Consider the following 20,610-nt stretch of genomic DNA (forward strand, 5'->3'; position numbering starts at 1 on the left):
GTTCCGAGCAGCTGGATCCGATGTGGCAAGACGCTCCTTGCTCGGATTGCACCGTCCGTCACCGCTGCGGTGGTGACCGTTGGCCCATTCTCATTGGACAGAGTATCTGCTGCTCAGAATGCAGATCCTCGGATTGTTTCGACTTGCCAGCAAGTCATCGATGGTGACCCAGTTACTGATCCTGCGTTTGTCAAGGTCAAGTCACAGCTCGTAGTCCATGATGGTACGCTGTGTCGAAGTGTGAAGTTGCCACCCAATGATGCAGTCGTCATTCCTGTTATTCCTAGTTCACTCGAGTCCGAAGTCGTTCGTGCTGCTCATGTGAACTGTGGTCATGCGTCTTGGGAGGGTACATGGCGCTTCCTCTGCTCCAAGTGCTATTTCCCGAACATGCCCAATGTCAGCAGTTTGTGCGCCACTGTTCGCTGTGTGCTGCTGCCAGCCCAACCAAGGGTGTTTCGCCAGATGCCACTCGCCCTGTGGTGGCTGATGGGCCATGGAGTGTTGTAGTAATTGATACTCTGGAACTGGGCGTCGATCAGAGTGGAGAGTACAATTGTGTTCTCGTCTGCATGGATACTTTCACCAAGTGGGTGGAAGTGGTTCCGCTCCGTCAATATGACGCGGCATCAGTGGCCGAGGCATTTGTCGGCCTGTGTACGCGGTGGGGCCCGCCCCGAGTGGTCCGCTGTGATAATGGCACGGAATTCATCAACGCCATGATGTCATCGCTGTTTGACACGTTTGGTGCGACAGTGCTCAACGGTGCCGTGTGTCATCCCCACTGACAGGGATCTGTTGAACGATTTAATCTCACTCTCCTCACCTTAATTCGGAAGGTGTTGGATGAGACTGGTGATTGGCGATCTGAGCTGGATGTGTCACTGTATTTCGACCGTATTCGTCTGCACTCCGTCCTCAAGATTTCTCCTATGCGTGCGATGCTTGGCTGGGAGCCCTCCGGTGTGCTCTTGTCGGCTACTCCTGGGCTGGGCCGGACTCCATCTGATCTTGAACGCCAGGCTGCCCGGATCCGTGATTTTGTGGAAGCTGAGCTGTCCTCCAAGGACTTTGTTGAGTCTGAAGCTGATAACTGTCTGTTCGCCGTTGGTGATGCCGTTCTTCTACATCGTTCCCATCGTCGCCAGAATTGTGAGCCGCCCTATGAGCGTGACTGGGTGGTAATTCACATTGTGTCCCCCTCTGCTGTGGTAATTCGCAATGAGGCTGGTGGTGGTGAGAAAGTGGTGAATGTTGAACTGCTGAAGCCTGATGTTGGTGCTGAGGTGTTTGCTGATGTGTCTGCTGCAGATGCTGTTGGTGATGTGCCTGCTGCAGATGCTGTTGTTGACGTGGGTGCTGTCCCTGATGCTGGATCTCGGTTTGATCCCCGTGATCCTAATTATGTGCTGCTTCGAGCCCCTGCCGATGATCCTGCTCCGTATCAGTTTCGCCCATATGGCCCCTGCTTTGTGGCGCTATTAGTATTTGTGGTGGTATTTTGTTTGGCATACCACCAGGGGGAGAGGTGAAGTAGAGTAACCCTCTTGCGCATGTTGTACGTAATGTAATGAGTGATACGTACTTTCGATATTGATTTCGCTGGTGCACACGTTGGTGCAGCGCTGGTGCACGCGCTGATGCACGCGTTGGTGCAGCCAGTTGTTTTGCGTTGTAAGTGATGCAGCTTGTTGAGGAGAAGGGTTTTCAATATCTTGTGTTCAGTTCTTCTTCCTTCTGGCCTGGTCGAGTTCGTGCTTTCTTCTTCTGTACACTTCTTGTGCATTTTGGAATTGAAATTAATAATTATAGTCCAACTTATATCCTTGCGCTGGTCTGGTGGTGGATAATTCCACAACACTCTCGTTTTGTCTGTCCATTTTTGTGTATGGCTGATCCGCTCTCTCATTTTGTCTTCTCTGTGTGTGATATGTAATGCAGTTGTGTGCACAAATCCCTGGGTGAAAAAGAACAAAGCATGTGAATGTAAACCGAGACCAGGCGGACCCATCTGCACAGAAGGTAAGGGCTAAAAAAAGCTGCTGTCATTGTAGTCTGCTTGTCAAAGAACATATGACCCATGCATACCCGCGTGCTCGACTGTTGTATTTGAAGACAAGAAAAAGTAGCTCCCAGCGTTTATGCCTGGTTCTCCAGCTTATTACTGAACGTGTGTTCTATTCAAGTGCAAGGCATGAGTATAAGTTTGATATACCTGGGATTGGTGAATGGGTGTTAGTGTTAGCGTTTGTGGCGATGTTGAGGTCTATACAATGTCATGATGATCAAGATACATGCGACAACGACTTGAGAATCCAGTAGGTTATTCTAGTTCTATCCCTATTTGTGTGTTTTGGGAAATACGTGAATGCACCCAATCTCTACTGCAGTGTGCAATTGCTTGAATGATGGTCAGTGTACTGAAGACGGCACCTGCAACTGCCGGAAAGGTTTCCATGGAGACCAGTGTCAACATGGTAAGTAACTGCTAAATGAAGTGAATACTCGTGTTTCTTTGATTCACATGCCCCTGGGAATTGTGACCATACACGTGCATGCATACATCAACAATAATTCATAAGTTATGAATCGGTTCGGAACCAAATTTGGGTTCCGAACCGATTCATACCTGTGTTTTACCACCCCCTCCTTTTGGACACAGGAAGCTAGTGCTTGAAGACAGCATGCCTTTCTGGAGACCAAGCTCGAGATCTCTCTGACTTCCTAAGAGGCGATTTACATGACGGCAGTGCATCCCGCAGGGAAGAGAAGCACGTGATCTCGAGAGCTTGCAAAACAGACCACGGATCGTCACGACATGCATTTCCAACCACCGCCCCCCTCCCCCCCCCCCCCAGCCCCCTCATGGCGCCCGGACCGTACCGGGATAGCCGGCGGGATACGTTCGCGCCAAAATATGAGCACATAAGACTAAATCTCCATGGTAGCATCAGGCACGGGATGAATCCTGTTGTCGTGTAAATCACCTCTAAAGCACTTGATTGTTACAGAAATTGTCTCAAATGCGAAAGAAAGTGCCTCGGAAGTTTGATTATTGGTATACCCACCCCCCCCCCGCCCCTCCTTCCCTCGCTATCTATGAATTAACCATGGCTCAGCTCTCCAAACCCGGTGCAAAGACGGTTACCACAAAAATTTTCAATAGCCTGCTTGCATATACGCCTAATCAGAGTAACGTTACTCAAGTAGATAATCAAGCAAGATACGGAGGGCTTGATGGCTGATCGAAGCCCAAGGGACCAGCCCGAGGGCTTTGATCAGTCATCAAGCCCGACTGTACCTCGCTTGAATATGCTTCAGACAATCCCCAACCAATATTTTATCGGAAATAACATGCATCTTAACCTCTCTATTATTTGAACTGGATTCCGGTATCCATCTGAGAAAGTCGGTGTTCGTTGTGTTCTACTTCGCCTGACTGTGTCTTGCATGTGTACTGTGTTATATTCAGCTTTCAAGACAAAGTGCCCGGGCACAAATAATGCAATATTCACCTGGATGGCTCTTGCCAGCTTGCCGTGTTATCCACATCTCGACTATGGCAGTTGCCAGAAGAAAACGAACTTCGTGCACGCCCGCGAGATGTGCGTGAGAAGAGGATACAACGTCGTAGACTATAATTCCTTCACTGGGCTTGGCTTGAAGCTGGGTGTTAGTGACTGCATAAAATCATTGGTGAGCGAGATGATGGCTAGACGTAACAGCAGTTACAGCACCCCTCTCAAGATATGGACATCGTACATGTACTTTGGTCAGCATGTTATTTACAAGCAAGGCAAGGACAACTCGAGCGACGCACTATTTGACAGGGGTGGAAGAGGCAATCATGATGTCATCTGTGAAGGTAGGCTGTTGCGTTTTTAACCCATTTAAGGCTATAGGCCACGGCACCCAGGCTCTGCACTTCTTATTTGGCAATGAAAAAGATGTATAATCTATGTATATAATATAACCTAACCAGTTGATTATATGGGAAATATAAACCTGTATACAAACCGAGGCGAAGCCGAGGTTTGTATATTGGTTTATATTTCCCATATTGAACTGAGTAGGTTATATTATGCTTATACTGAGCTGATATACAAACTCCCCTAGTGTGATCCTAAAAAAAGGAGTTTATATACCAGTTTATACGTATAGGATATTGACCAAGACGAGGTCTATACAGGAAATATAGGCCGAGTAAAAGACCGAGGTCCGCCGAGGTCTTTTACGAGGCCTATATTTCCCATATAGACCGAAGTCGAGGTCAATATCCTATTTATCACGATTCCTTTGCCAGAACCCCAAAATTTGAACCTTTAGGAGCTATTTTAACCTTTTTTATTATAGCATTTGTACTATAGTGTACATAGGATGCTGCCAAGTTTGGGTACAAGACTGTAAGAACAACAGAGTTCAGCATCTGCAGCACAGTGGCTGGGTGGTATAAGGGGTTGCTTGAGATTCATACTGTTGTGAGTTCGAATCCTGCTTGTTCTCTTCCTTTGTCTTCTTTCTTTCAATTTTTCTTTTTGAAGTGGAGAGAAAAATTCGAAGTCCCTCCAAAGTCGAAAGATTACAATGCCTAAGTGGTCGATACAAGCGGTCGATATAAGCGGTCGATATTGCGGCGATATGGGCAATATAGGACCAGTCAAGGATCACGAGAATTAGTGGAGGTCGATATAGAAGAGTGATAAACCAGTTTATACACCAGTTTATATACCTGTTTATATACCAGTTTATATTCTCGTCATCGAAGTACCTGTTATATGCAAAATACAAGTCTGGAGTGTTGTGTGGGGAGAGATGAGAGTTTGTATACAAGCTCAGTATAAACCGGTATATACCATACTTCCCCACATATAAGCCCATGGGCTTATATGTGAAAATTTGCTGCGAAAAAGAGTTTTCTCTGTGTGAACATGCCCGGGTAGAAGCCCATACGCTTATATGTGCAACGAGAGAGCTTGGAAGCTCAGGGCCCTACGCTATGCTTTGTTACTTAGCTCATCGTGCATGTTGTGGGAACTGATGGAAATGTTTCCTGCCGAGCACGCGCGTTCTGGAGTCGACGGGATCTCTCTGCCGACGTTTCCTGTGACCGACGCTGACTCGCCCGTTCACGCCTATTTTGGAGACGACGGGATGTCTCTTCCAAAATATGTTTTTACTGACGCATCCTATCACCTATTCGGCAACCAACATCCATTCTAATTTCATTTCCTCCTCGTCTCCCTATCTCTTTCCAGAAAGTCTCTCTATACATAAGGGAGTCGTACTGTATTGGCAGCTACCCTAACGGGTCAGGCCGCCCACCACCCAAGCATGGGTATGATGAGGGACAGTGGCAACAGAAACAAAAAAAACAGCAAGCAGGGAGAGAAAGCAAGAGAAAGACGGCGATAGTAGTACATCTGGTGTGCAACGTATAGAAAAGAGAGATGACAAGAGATGCGCACAAAATAGGAAACGAAAAAGACATATGGAAACGAGTTAAGAGTAACTCTCCACCACTGTAACTAGATACTATATACAGTCAGAAAGTGCAACAACTAGGCACAAAACTGACAGAGTACTGAGACATTCGACGTCCTGACACCTAGCTTCAACACATCTCCGTAGCGCTAACCGACAGCCTTCCAACTTGGAAGTTACAGCGGTGGAGAGTTACTCTTAACTCGTTTCCATATGTCCTTTTCCTTTCTACTTTTATTATTGGCTCAATACCCGAGTTTAAAATAGGAAACAATAATTATTTTTGCAGTTCCGAAACAATCAACCAGGTGATGGAGTGTGGGCACCCGAAGTCCCACCTGGACTCCACTGGAAGAACATCCCACGCAGGGATATCAGCGATGGGCCAAGCGTTGAAAAACAGCCATGAGGACACATCGTCTAGAAGTCCACCGCGCTCGAACTGAAATTGCAGGTTCAAACAATTTCCCACGAGGCGTCAGGCAGCGTAACTCTTCTCCCTGCATCACCATCCATCTCCAGCAACCGTCTCCACTCACAGCTCATGCCTCTGCCACCACTGTACTCCTCCGAGCTTCGCAGTTTGAAACCATTCGGGGGTCAGCTACACCACCGCGAATGGAGAGACGAGGACGACAACGGTCGTGACTGAAAAGACACTGCCTTGGCGACCGCGTCGCGGAACCCTCGCCCCAGCAAATTCAGAAATACGCCAGGGGCAACTCTGGTGGACCCAGAGCCACCCCCTTGGCAAGACTAGTAAGAGGAACGGCTGAAAACTCAGATAAAATGGAGCTACGAAAAGTGCAACCGTCCCCTTCAAGCACAGTTGCAACACACATGGAGTCGTATACATGTACATGTACATAATATTGTGGCCAGCTGTTTGTAGCCAGCTGTGTTTGATGGTACGGTACGGTACGGGACAGATACGGGAGCCAGCAAATGGCCAGCTGTGCGATACGGTACGGGACAGATACGGGATAGCGCCAGGCGTGACACAAACAAACAAACAAACAAACAAACACCAAATTAAAGCTGTGTGGACCCTGGCTAGCGCCAGACGTTACTGAAGTAACGTCTTCTGCATAGCTACGGGAATAAAGGTTTGTCTGTGTTCTAAACAACGGTGTTATCACAATGCTTAGCAGTATATTCAGCTCCCGGGTGTTTCACCAATAGTGTTGACATTATAAGCGCATTGGGAAACCAGAGGCCACATGCCACGTACTGCTCTTTTCTCTCCGAAACTCAACACTTGCAAGCCAGATATGAAAGAAAGAAAAATCATCAGTCACGCCACCGGGACTCGAACCAGGGACCTTGCTATTCGCGAGCAATGCTCTAACCAACTGAGCTACAGTATGACGCTTATCCACAGTGATGGTCAATCTATCCTTCTTCGATCAATCCATATCTGGTACTCCGAGTTTCTTGAGTTTTTTCAATCGTCATTCAACTTTTCTAATTCTCTATATATAGTTAGGAACCTTGGGAGCAACCACTCATATATATACGTCCTCAGCGCCTGGGCATCATTTTCAATGATGTATATATAGCGGTTAGTGGGTTAAAGGGTGTGTCCAGTGATAGTAGTGGGACAGGAGGAATGAAACAGAGACGGCGGGAGTAGTGAATGCAACCGAGGTTTCCCTCTTCAATGAGAAACCTACCGCTCTAGCCAGGGTCATATCCACACATGAGTAACCAATTAGTTTCATCTGCGAAGAAACATTTCATGTGTATGCTTGCGCCATAACCCGGTGTTATACTACTCCCTTGGTAGAACCGCTGAATGATTTGCAAATGTGACACGGTGCTGCTCTACGAAGTCTGGCGAGCCCCAGGCCTGTGAACATTGTAGTGTTGAAACTATCTCACCGGATACTCGTTAACTCGCTCGCCAGAAACTCGGCTCGTTTGTGCGGCCAGCTCCTTTGCACTAAAGAACACCGTACACCATACTCCGTACACATGGCAGTACATGTCGACCGGGGAGTCGTAAAATATTTTACGACTCCTTGGTCGATCGAGAGTCCAGTCCCGCGCAAAGTGAAAATCACTCGCATTTGCAGTGACTGTATGCCTGCACGACACTTTGAGTTGCTTCAGTTGTCGTTGCAGCTTTGGTGGACTCAACTGATGTCTTGTTCCGCATCTGCTGACCTGTCGCAGGATATGCTTCGGTCACCTCCATTCGAGTGAAAGTTACGCTCAGTCGTTTGGAAGTTTTCTCCCGCGATGCAGCGAAGACCAGGGCTACTTCCCATCTTTGCAAAACGGTCTTTTCTTTCAAAGGCTGCTCAAAGACGGCGCTGAAAAGATATCTCGACACCAAACAACAGTCCGAAGTGAAGCAGCAGCAACCCCAAATGCCGGCGGTGATAATTTGAACCATCTGAAAAAAGTCGAACTTTAATAGAAAAAAAATTATTCAGAAAATCATATTTGCCACATCAATGAAACTCGTTAGCTCGCTTGATAGGTTGCTCGTTAGTGAAACTGATCGCTCGTTTGTTATAGATACGCTCGTTTCAACACTAGAACATTGAACTACTCACTAGCTCTGGGCACTTCCTTATCCATGAGATCGGGTGTCATGGAGCGGGGCGTTTGATTTCAAGCTCCCCTTATTCGTAGATTTGTTTCATGATGTGTTTCTACCCACAACTGTATCTTCCCTTGCTTTGCAGCCAAATGGCTCCAGGCCAACGGTTCTGTACACGCCGCAGCAACTCCAGCACACAGACCCAGCGTGACTGAGCAGTTCGCAGAGGACGCATGTCAGGAGTATGGACATCATCTCATTACCAAGGAGTGGCTAGAAGAACATGGCCATGTGTTAACAGAGCGCTGGCTAGAGAAGTTGGCCTTATTGCATAAACACCAGCAAGCACCTTACCACGTCGCGTCAATCCGAGTCAATGGCCATTCCCTTTACAGAACCGTAATGTTTAGCGCGCGAAAGCAGACGTTTCAGAACGCCACAAGCAAAACTCAAGCCCAGATTCTCTGTGTCAGTAAGTGAGACAAGGCTTCTTAACTTAAACGGCTGACCATGCGCAAGTAGTGCTCTGCCCTTGTGTGTGACATCAGCACGATGAGTATACTGTTGTGCATTTGTGCATTTGTGTAACATGTCTCCTGTGCCACCGTTAACTGTGTGAACAGGGCTTGTGCTAATAATGTGCCACTATGTACGATGTGACCTTGCAATGTGCAAAATGTCGTATCCAAGCATTTCTTGTACGCACAATGGATCCCAATATAGAGAGCCCTTCCTTAAGTGAGGATCAGGTTGTGTTTTTTCCCGTAATTTCAAAGTTTCGATTGCGACTTGCTTGTTTGGCACAAGCAACTTTATTTGTTGGAAGAAAGTCTATGCAGTGTAGCGTGGCGATTGTCCGCAACCCTGGGAGCGCAGGCAATATCCAGGCGTTCGCAAGAGGGGTATGATGGGATATTATTTTACAGTCAAACACCGATTGTGCGGACGTTAACTCTCCGGACAATCGGTTATCCGGATCTCCTGGTCGGGCTGGACAACATACAAAATTGGCAGCTTTTTTTGAAGTTTTGCTGATTTTTGCCACTCGGAGCACCACTCAAGCGATGCCCAAGATGTTTTACAGCAGGTTGTTCAGTCAAAATGTACAACGATGAGAAGCCGGAGTGCACCTAGGTCCTGTTGTACTACCGAAGAGAATTAAAAATGGTGAAAATATGCTGGAATATGCATGTGATAGATGTATGAGTGGTCCCATAACCGACCATTCTTCTCATCTGATCACCGTGGAAATGGCCGATGCCCCGAAGGGTGGCTGACAATTGGCACCCTGCTGTATTTTAACGGCAACTGTCAAATGCACTATGCTTTAGCTACTTGGCAGATCCTATGAGGGTAGATACTGAAAAAAATCCCTGCTCTCACGCATGAGTTCCTATAATTTTTTGCTGCCTGATAAGGTTTCTTGGACCATCATTTTGGGTTATCAAAAATGTCAAGCGTTAGGGACTGTAAAGGCCGATTCACAATACAAATTCTTGCGACGCGACATGCAACTTTACAACACCTGCGACGAGCTGCGACAGCGACACACAGTTCACAATAGATGATATCCCAAATAACGTGCTACTAGACTTGAGGGGGCATTGCACACAAGTTGCATACAAATTATACTACAATGTGTACACGGTAGGCCCTGAGCTCTGCAAGAGGACAAGTCACAGGTAACTGTACAACTTTGAACTTTGTATGAAACTGCTCTGCAATGCCCTCCCAAGTCTAGTTGCACGTTATATGGCATATCATCTATCGTTTTCATGTTTGCGACATCCTTATGCGCTAGTATTACTATGCACGTGCACTGCACGTGCACCCAGGGTCGAAACAGTACTCCATTTTGTATATGTCGTACAACATTCTTCAACTTCTGCGACAGGTGCCTTGCAACAGCTTGCGACAGCTCGCGACAGGCAGATTCTTGTCGCAACTGTCGCAAATCGTGTGTCACGTCGCAGAAAGTTGTACTGTGAATCGACCTTTAGAGTGTAATGCAATTGACTTTTTGTTATCCTGTTCTGCACAGAGACATGTGAGACCGGTGTTCTTGGACCAAACCTGAGTTGTGTGTGTAACCGCACCTCAACCTATGGTCAATATTGTGAAAAGGGTAAGACACCGAGCCATTCTTTTTTTTGGTTTATCTGAGAACACGCAGCAAGACTGCTGGAGATCATCCAGTATCATGATCTATGCAAGCGGAGAGACCGGCCCAATTTACCTAGACCACTTAGTTAATGTGAAAGTCATGGAAAGCCTTGTACCTCGGATGAAGCATTTGCTGGAGATGGCTGACATTGCCACGGCTAAATGGGTAATTAACTCGTGCTCAAGGGTGTCATCGATTGGCGAAACTGGATTGAGTGCGAGCAGGCAGTGACATTCGAGCAACGCTGGCCAAATCTAACAAAGCAAGGGTGTGGTACGCAAAATGCACGCATGTCGTACAAAGATTCTGTGAAGGCTTCCAAAAAACGTCAACGTCCATTTCCACTCCAGCGACTCCCGGGTTGGGGGCCGGTGTGGTCGGATTCCACTCCAAGTACACCTACTCCGGATTCGGCCAGATTAGGCCAATTGATCACGCACTTGCTCGGAACGCACTTGCTCGGGATTCGCCCTATCGATCATGCCCATCCCAGGCAAATGTTGTTGTTGTTTCAAATCTTTATTCTCACGATAGCCAGTGGCCAATAAGAGATAATAGTGTAAGAAAGGAGAAAGAGTGAGGAAGAATTGGGTGGGCAAGGCCTAGGGGTTAATGACTACTTAAGTGTACGGGCAGGGGTGGTCGCCACACGAGCATACAGAGTTGTGCATTTGAAGGGAAAACGAGAAGGGATTTCGCGAAGCTGGGTGGGCAAGCAATTAGAGTAATGAAGGGCTTTGTACAGGGGAGAATGGAGACAGCGGTCAGTCCGCGGAGTTGGCAATGCCAAGTACGAGAGCGACGTAAATTATACGAAGGTTGCACGTTGCTAGCAGTATGCAGCGAGAGTATATGTGGCGGGGCATAATTGTGGCGCAGAGAATGCGCGAAGAGTAATGTCTCATTTCTTGTTGGATGAGAGCAACGAAGTAAACAAGAAATGCTGTTCTTTTCGAAACGCGAGTGCACAGTCCAGAGTTCACGGACTGTGCTGGGAGTGTGGTACGCACTGGCTGCACAGTGCGGAGTTGCAGCATGCACATGAAGGTGCATGCTGGTCTGAAGACAGTGTTCTTTTTGTTCTTGCACTGCTGCTGTACAGTTGCGAATTTTCGCTGCGTGTGCTTTTCTCTTCGTTTCTTTAGTGTAATCTGTCTGATCATGCCTGGACGTGGACGATCCTCCACCCCAAGAGGCCGGAGCAGGTCCTCCAGGGGAGGTAGTTTGCCTGCCTCAGCAAGCAGACCTGAAGTAAGCAGCTCCGACAGTGGAGCCGAACCGAACGCCCAACTGCAGGAGCAGCAGTTGAGGATCGGCGCCCTAGAATCGGCGCTGGCCAAGGAACGGTCAAGCCGCCGTCGTCGTCGGTCCCCATCGTCGTCGGCATCATCCTCATCATCATCCTCATCTTCCCCCTGTTCGTCTCCGTCGTCATCCCCGTCTTCATCGTCATCTCCCGAGTCTCGCCGTCGTCGCAAAAAATCAAAAAAGGCCAAAAACTCGAGAAGTCGTTCCGCGTGTCCCCAGTCAACCTCGTCGAGGTGGTGGAAGAACCCCTCGTACGAGAGACAGTACGAGACAAACGCTGCTGTGCTGGAAGAGCTCGGCGAAGTGCGTGCTGCTCTAGGGAAGAGGAAGGTGGACAGGGCAAGGCGAGCCACCAAGCAAGGTGAGAACTTGTTGCGGGATAGGCAAGAGTGGCTGGTCATTGCAGATGCACACGGGCACGAGGCAGCCAAAACGTTTGCAGAGGGTGGCGAGATGCTGGGGATTGTCGGGTGCCCGCAGAAAAGGAAAAGGCTAATGGCAGCCATCCAATCCCCCCCTGCGCCAAAAGCCAAGCAGCCCTTTCTCCCCCGCACTGCGTCCCAGTCGGCCAAGGGGTGGGGTGCCCACAATGCAAACTTGCATGCCACCATTGCGGCGAAACAGGCCACTACATTCGCGTGTGTCCCCGCCGGCAAGCAGCTAGCCAGCCGCGAAATGCCTGAACCCTGTGCAGCTGACGACTATGATATGTCATTTCAAAGCAATGAATTAGATGCTGAAACCTATTCTATGTTGCATAGCGTGGATGGGGAGTTCGGAGGGGACCGGGACAGGGTGGTCATTGGCAGTCTAAAGAAAAACGTGCAGTTCTGGGAAGAAATCGGAGCACCAAAGTTAGTACTTGAAGTAATCAATAATGGATACACGCTGCCGTTTGTTAGATTGCCAAGGCCCAGGTGGTCAGACAACCACAAAAGTACACATGAGTTTCCAGATTTTGTCGGGGAGGCCATTTCAGATATGCGTTCTCGCGGTTGTATTAAAGAGGTTAACAGAGACCAAGTGTCAGTGTGTAGCCCGTTGGGAGTGGTGGATAATGGGAAGAAGCTGAGGCTTATTCTGGACCTAAGGTACCTCAACAAACACCTGGCTAAATTCAAGTTCAAACTGGAAGATTTGAAGGTGGTGGCAGATGTATATGAGAAGAACGATTTCTTGGTTACATTCGACTTGAAGAGTGGCTACCACCACATTGCTATAGCAGAAAGCCACTGGAGGTATCTTGGTTTCAGTTGGGTAACCCCCCAGGGAAAAGCAGCATACTATACGTTTTGCGTCTTGCCGTTTGGTTTGTCAACCGCCCCTTACATTTTTACAAAGGTAACCAGGGTGCTAGTGCGTCGTTGGAGGGCAATGGGTATACGTTGCCAACTGTACATGGACGATGGGTCGGGAGGACATGCTTCCAAAGCAGGTGCTCACAAGGTAGCAAATCAAATGAAGAAAGATCTCCAAAACGCAGGATTTGTAGCTAATGAAAAGAAATGCCGTTGGGAGCCCTCTCAGGTTGTAGAGATGTTGGGTATGGTGGTTGACCTACGCGTTGGAGCCATCCGAGCCTCCGAAAAGCGTGTTAAAAAGCTTAAGTCGATGCTCAGCACAATGTCAGGTAGCAGGCAACCATCAGCTAAGCTGGTAGCAAGGATGACTGGAATGATAATGTCCATGTCGCTGGCCCTGGGCCAGATTTGCAGGCTGAGGACTAGAGCATTCTACCACATGATCCTATTGAGGAAGTCATGGGCAGCTCAAACAGTTTGGTCAAAGGAGGCAATTGATGACCTGAAGTTCTGGAAAGAATCTTTTGACAAATTGCATGGCCAGCCTTTCTGGAAGAAGGACCCACGTGTTGTAGTTATCTGTTGGTCAGATGCCAGCGACACTGGCTGGGGAGGTTTCATGGAGGGGAGGTTGGGTGTGCATGTTGCGAAGGGTGAATGGCCAGGTGAAATCAAAGAAAAGAGACTAAGTTCTACTTGGCGTGAGCTTAGGGCTGTTAAGCTTGTTCTGGAGTCATTGGCACCAAAGATTGCTGGGAAGGCTTGCATACATCGCACAGACAACCAGGCAGCGGCACACATTATCGAAAACGGTAGCCGCAAAGAGCATTTGCAAGAGGAAGCTATGGCAATACACAAATTGTGCAGGCGTTTTAGCGTGAGGATTAGGGCAGAATGGGTACCTCGGGAAGAGAACGAGCTGGCTGATTATTATTCGAAGGTTGTTGACCAAGACGATTGGCAATTGAACCCTGCATTATTCCGCGAAATGGAGGGGAGATGGGGCCCCTACAGCCTAGATTGTTTTGCCAGTTTTAAGACTAAGCAGCTCAGTAAGTACTGCTCCCGGTGGTGGAACCCAGAGTGCTTTGCGATTGATGCGTTCACAGTGGATTGGTCCATTGAAAGGGTGTGGATGGTTCCCCCTATCTACCTTATTTCACGTACAATCGATATGCTGCTAGCATGCAGAACCCATGGCACTCTTGTTGTACCAGAGTGGCGGTCAGCCCCATGGTGGCCAAAATTGCATGACGGAGCTGCGTGGTACGGATTTGTGAAAGAGTGCGTGTGGTTGCCAAAGGATGAGAATACATTCTTGCAGGGGTCATGCCCATGGAATTTGTTTGGTTACGGCATGCCGAAGTCCGAGATCATTGCTTTGAAATTGTGCGCAGTTAGTGGCTGTGATTGCTGACAGCATACCTGGCGCGTGTTTGTATGCGGGAGAGCCTGAGTATGTCTGACGGTGCATGAAATGAGAGCTTGCGGAAGTTTGCCTCCATGCTACAGGTGCGGTAGGGCAAGTGCTATAGGCACACATACAGCTATAAGCTCCCCGGTTAACACGTACAGATGTATCAACTAGAAGTTGCACCCAGAGCACTAGCTTCGCAAAGAGGTGAGTCCATGAGTTAAGTGTGCTAGCCAGAATTTAGAGAACACCATAGGTACGCACGTAATGTTGCACGGGCGAGCGGCCTCCAGGCGCTTTGTAATCGTTGTTATGAGAGAGGTGTAGAAGAGCGATTGGAGCACTTGCCGAGGATGTCACTACAGCTATGATGACAGGCAATGTTGAAGTATCGTTGTATTCGTTTTCATGTTCGTCACCGTGGTCTGGGTGGCCACACATTGAATTTAATATTTTGTCGATGGTTACATGTGACATTAAGCGTCCGTTTGCATTGTTTCTGTGTGGTGTGTATGTTGCGAGTGGTGCATACGGTCATGCACGGAGTTGTGCTACAGGCATACATGGACACTACAGGTGTTAACCCGAGCAGCAGGCATGATAAGGGTGAAAGCTACAGGCTTACAATTATGACTCAAGGTGCTGCGGCAGAGCCAGCCGAGCGCGGACGCTACAAGCAATCGAGCTAAGGGGGAGGAGGCAGTCAGTGGCGCAGAAGTGATCATGCTGTTCTCCGACTGTGTGCTACAGGCAAGTCAAGTCAACAGCCAGAACGCATGTCTCGCTGCTTGGCAGTCTATATGCCGCCAGCTATGCTTTGTGCTTCTTGGAGCAGCTGTTGCTGCGACCCTGCAGTTCTATTGTTGTTGTTGTGGTGTGTACGAGAGAGTCGAAAAGAAATGTCTCATTTCTTGTTGGATGAGAGCAACGAAGTAAACAAGAAATGCTGTTCTTTTCGAAACGCGAGTGCACAGTCCAGAGTTCACGGACTGTGCTGGGAGTGTGGTACGCACTGGCTGCACAGTGCGGAGTTGCAGCATGCACATGAAGGTGCATGCTGGTCTGAAGACAGTGTTCTTTTTGTTCTTGCACTGCTGCTGTACAGTTGCGAATCCCACCCGCCCACCCAATTGGATAGCCATTGCTAGATATGTATGTGCATATGGATTTATTGGCTGAGTAAGCAGTAGTGCGTGTATGTGGCGAGCATGTTTCCGTGTGTGGGCCAATTTCAGATAATTCTGTATTAAGGTAGCACATTGGCTTTTTTTTTTAGACTGGCCCATTTGGGGTTATTCAGCATCTCCACCATTGTCGCTGGCGGCAATTCCCATTAATCAGTGCACTAGGCCGTGGTGAACGCATTTCGATCGGAAGTTCATGTATCCATTGTCCCATGGCTTGGATCGCTTGCTGTCTTGCGTTGTTTTCCTTTTGTTATGCTAAAGTGATGTGTACCAGGCTGCCATGATTATGTTTAAATGCTGTGTGCCTGTGGCATAGTAATATTAATACACATGCGGTGCAAGAATTGGAGCAGCTGTTGCTGCGACCCTGCAGTTCTATTGTTGTTGTTGTGGTGTGTACGAGAGAGTCGAAAAGAATATGTTTAACTTAAAAGTGTGAAAATAATGTTGGCCATTTGATGAGACGCAAAAGGTGGGAGTGTTCTAAGTGTGTGTAGAGGGGAAGGTGGAGACATATTCTGGCGGCTTTCCGCTGGAGTCGTTCTAGCCTGTCAAGGGAAGTGTGTGACCACGGTGTGAGAGCATTGCTCGCATATGAGAATATAGGTAGTATGTATGTCTGATAGATGTGAGATAAAGAATCACTGGTGAGTGTAGACCTTAGTCTAAAAAGAATATTGAAAGACTTGAGTGATTTTTTGACTATGTATTCAACATGCTCCGTCCAACGGAGGTCATGCTTAAAGATTATTCCGAGGTGTTTGTGTTTTTGTGCTACGGTAAGCAGAATATTCCTGAGGGTGATCTGGGGTAGCTGTTCAGGGGGGCGGTTATTGTGGTAGAACGGGAGGATGACTGTTTTCTTTGTGTTAACCAGCAGGTGCCATCTTTGAAGCCAGTCTCCAGCTGCTGTGACACTCTGTAGTTTCGGGTGCAGTCTTGAAGAGTTCTCGCTTTGGAAATCAGAGCGGTGTCATCTGCAAATTGGCTACAGGTGGTGCCGGGATTCTCACTTGCGTGTGGAAGGTCTATGTTGTAGACAAGGAATAGAAGCGGCTCAAGAATAAATCCCTGAGGGACGCCGACAGGGATCTCGAGGAAAGGCGATAGGTCGCCATCCACCTGGACCCTCTGCCCACGCCCCAACAGGTACCGTCGGAACCACTTCAGGGCGTTGCCCTGGACACCATAGTGGGAGAGTTTTGCTGGAAGGCCGGCATGCCACACACGATCGAAGGCCTTGCTTAGATCAAAAAAGCAGGCATTGACGTGTTTCCCGTCGTCTCTCGCAGTGGAGAGGGTATGGACGAGACGGGCGATCTGCTGCTCAGTGCCGTCTTTCTCGCGGAATCCGGACTGCTGGTTGGGCAGGTGGGGTGTGATGTGCTTGTAGGGGAGTTGACGTGCAATTTTTTTCTTGGATTTTTGATGTAGTGCTCAAGAGAGAGATGGGTCTATAATTTGTTGGTTGGGTTGGGTCACCAGGCTTGAGTACTGGAGTAATGGTGGCATCTTTCCACTCCTGTGGGATTTCTCCGGTTTGGAACGATAATATCGATAATATCGTCTTTAATATATTATATTAATTAAAGAGGTACGATAACGACGGTGCAAGTTCCTTAGCCGCTTCTTTGAGTAGGCGGTTTGGAATAGAGTCGAGCCCGGGGCTTTTGTTGGTATCAACTCCGCGGAGGAGTTTTTCGACCTCAGCTTGGGAAGTCGAGATTTCTTGAAGGGGACTGAGGATGTCAGGGGTGGTGTTGATGGCTGGAGTTTGCTCATCCGCATTGGCCACGGACAGCTTGCTCTGTGAAATGAAGAATTCGTTGTTGTTGTTGTTGTTGTTGTTGTGGTTGTTGTTTATTTTTATTTTACTTCACCAAGTGAACAGGCATTTCTGCCTTCTCACCAGGTCAGCGGAGACAAGACTAAATGATAAATGTCTCGATTTCCACTAAGCATAGAGTAACACCCCGTGCATTTTTCTATGCCACTCCGTGCATGCGTTTATTGATGGGCGTTGCAGCATGCAAGTGCTTGAATCAGGGTCAGTGTGAGAACAAAGGTGAATGCAGCTGCCCGAAAGGATTCACCGGAGACAAGTGCCAACTCGGTAAGTAGAAGAGATTTAGTTTTCTTCAAGTATTCTTTTTCAGTTCCCTCGGGATTTTTTAATCATGCACTGACAAGTACTTTGACTCGCTAATGAAGGAGTCCACGCTTTTTGGACATGATCGTACGAGGCATAATAAGAAATTCTATGTCAACAGTCCATGGTAGCCATGGAAACAGAGTGTGGAATTTTGCATTCCACTGCCATGGCAATCAATATGCCATGGTCGAAATTCACTTTGGACGCAGTAGCAAGCGCTTCGACAGGAACATGGGCGCCCATTTTGAAAATTGATAAAATTGCACATATGCAATGCCCTGGATGTAGTCTTGCCTTTTGCGCCATTACTTTGTACTACAAGAACCTCATCTCACCCATTGTTTCAACAAAATTCTCAAGCGACAGCACTTTTGCAGCGCGATTTCTTGGGTTCTACCGGTAGGACCCGTGGTCTTACCGGTAGGACGGCATGCTAGCTATCATTAACAATCCAGAATCACGGGTGGTCAATATCATTCTGGAATTGCCCAACCAAATGCAACTTTAGTCTGTCTGACTTCGTGTCTGGCTGATTTACTCTCTTCCTCTTCTTCCCCTTCCTTGCGATGTGTGATGCAGTTGTGTGTACACATCCCTGGGTGAAAAAGAACAAATTATGCGAATGTACGACCAGACTAGATGGACCTAACTGCACAGAAGGTAAGGGCTGAAGAAAGCTGCTGTAATGTATGTAGGCATGTCAGAGAATGTATGACCTATGCTCTCACGCATGCTTGAATGTTGTATTTTGAAGACAAGAAAACAACTCCAGAGTCCTCATGCGGGCTTCTCTGAACCTATTCTGCAACATATGCTTAGTTTGTAGCCGGGATGTAATAATTTTAAACTGATTGGGAGAGCATATGTCGGCTACAAGAATTCTGGCTAATCTGAACACTGCAACTAGAATACACGAAAAGGGGCGAAGAAGCTAAAATATTGTGTTGCCTTGTAGAAAAACTGATCTAAAAAATAAGAAAAGAAGAAGCTACAAATTAATACATCTCTGCACTTGAAGTGTAAAGTGTGAAGTGTGCAAAGCAGCGTGCACGGAAGTCAATGCTGCACCCCTACCCCTTCGGCAAAAATATTGATATGGGGAGTTGGACACCCTCGTAAGTGGTTAAAAAAGCTGGTTTGAGGCGTCCATGATGATGGGCAAGGACATGTGAACAATTTCTCGACAGTCCGTTATTCTATTCCTTTTTGTGTGCTTTGGAAATGCGTGAATATTCCCAATCCCTGCTGCAGCATGCAAATGCTTGAATGACGGCCAGTGCACCGAAGATGGCACCTGCATCTGCCGGAAACGTTTCCATGGAGATCAGTGTCAGAACAGTAAGTATATGTCGTATGAAGTAGACCCGTGTTTTGTTCATGTTTCTGGAATACTGGAAAATGACGCAAATATTAACCATCGTGAAATCAAGCTTCAACAGTGGGTGTATGTAGGTGTCCACTGTGCTTCGCGACCTTTTGCCTTCGCAAACTTGTTGGTTCTAAGAAATCGCGAAAATTTAGTGACGCGAATATTGGGCGATTTACTGTAGTCGAAAGCGCGGCTGCTGTTGGCTGTGAGCTGCGCTTGGTGGGTCTTTACATTTGTGGCATTCTCCGTCCGCAATATGTACACGCCAGTGTCCGAGTTTACAAGGCCCACGGGCACCATACAACAGGACAGCTATCTCCATGGACCTGCAGGCGGGGAAGATCATTGGACATGCATTCGTAGTGCGTTTGTACGTGCGGCTGTTCATAGTCCCATAGGTCTGTCCATGTGGCTCTGCAACAAGATACCTGGCCACGTCAGGTGCACTTGCAGCATTACGAACCAATGCGAGTTCGATTATGAAGATATTAGAGTTCATTCTTGTAGGCAGCATATTCTTGTACACGACCGCACTATAACCGACATGTACTGTAACAGTTTAGGGCAAGGAACAAAGCAAATAGCGCCTGACGTAGGTGTTTTGTTCGGAAGTTTGAGGAAAGTTGAGGGCGGAAAAGTCTGATAAAAAAATGACTCCCATCACCAGAACTACCGTAAAACTTGGTTTCAGCGACCACTCCAAGGTGCAAGCAAAAGCGGTCGTTAAAGCCAGGTGGTCTTTATAACCAGGTCCCACAGTGTCTGTGTAGAACTGTCAGTCCATGGAAAAAATGGTCCGTGTTAAGAGCAGGTGGTCGCTAAACCCAGAGGTCGCTTACACCAGGTTTTACTGTATAGCTGTGATGATCCGATGATATTTGGGATCATTTTAGTAAACAAATTCTGAAATGGACTGCGGTATCCCTACTGAGCAAGTGTACGTCTTGTTAGGCTGTGGTCCAGTTGTGTTCTACTTCACCTGACCGTGTCTTGCATGTGCACTGTGTTATGTTAAGGTTTCAAGACAAAGTGCCTGGGTACAGATAAGGCAATGTACACCTGGATGGCTCTCGCTGGCTTGCCGTGTCATCCACACCTCGACGGTGACAGCTGCCAGAAGAAGACGAACTTGACGCATGCCCGACAGATGTGCAAGAGAAGAGGATACGACGTGGTAGACTATAATGCCTTCACAACCCTGTCTCTGGGCGTGCGGGACTGCATGGAAGCATTGCTCAACAAGATGATGGCAAGCAATTTCAACAACCCTATCACAATATGGACATCTTTCTTGAGGGATGGCAAGCATGTCATTTACAAGGAGGGCAAGAACAACTTAAGAGAAGAGTTACATGATAGTAGTGGAGCAAGCCATCTTGATTTTGAGATGATGGCGAGCGGTGACAGCAACCCTATCTCCCTATCGTCAGGCCAAGGACAAGTTAAGAACAAGTTGAGAGAAGAGTTACATGATGATGGTAGTGGAGCAAGCCATCTTGATGTCAAGATGATGGCGAGCGGTGACAGCAACCCTATCTCCCTATCGTCAGGGCAAGGACAAGTTAAGAACAAGTTGAGAGAAGAGTTACATGATGATGGTAGTGGAGCAAGCCATCTTGATGTCAAGATGATGGCGAGCGGTGACAGCAACTCTGTCTCAATATCGGCATCGCTCGAGGAGGATGA

The 20,610-nt window shown here is 47.8% G+C and overlaps 1 protein-coding gene across 1 annotated transcript in view; it reads left to right on the forward strand.

The window, feature by feature from the left end:
* LOC135821764 (uncharacterized) overlaps positions 1-20,610 on the forward strand; it is a 49,385-nt gene extending 28,775 nt beyond the window's left edge. The window contains exons 5-14 of the mRNA XM_065334762.1: positions 1,942-2,022; positions 2,391-2,477; positions 3,473-3,865; positions 8,175-8,501; positions 10,071-10,154; positions 17,430-17,516; positions 18,135-18,215; positions 18,807-18,893; positions 19,941-20,522; positions 20,606-20,610. Coding sequence (XP_065190834.1) covers positions 1,942-2,022; positions 2,391-2,477; positions 3,473-3,865; positions 8,175-8,501; positions 10,071-10,154; positions 17,430-17,516; positions 18,135-18,215; positions 18,807-18,893; positions 19,941-20,522; positions 20,606-20,610 — 1,814 coding nt within the window. The remainder of the gene's footprint in view (positions 1-1,941; positions 2,023-2,390; positions 2,478-3,472; positions 3,866-8,174; positions 8,502-10,070; positions 10,155-17,429; positions 17,517-18,134; positions 18,216-18,806; positions 18,894-19,940; positions 20,523-20,605) is intronic.

This window comes from Sycon ciliatum, chromosome 7, assembly GCF_964019385.1.
Source record: "Sycon ciliatum chromosome 7, ocSycCili1.1, whole genome shotgun sequence".
NCBI lineage: Eukaryota > Metazoa > Porifera > Calcarea > Leucosolenida > Sycettidae > Sycon > Sycon ciliatum.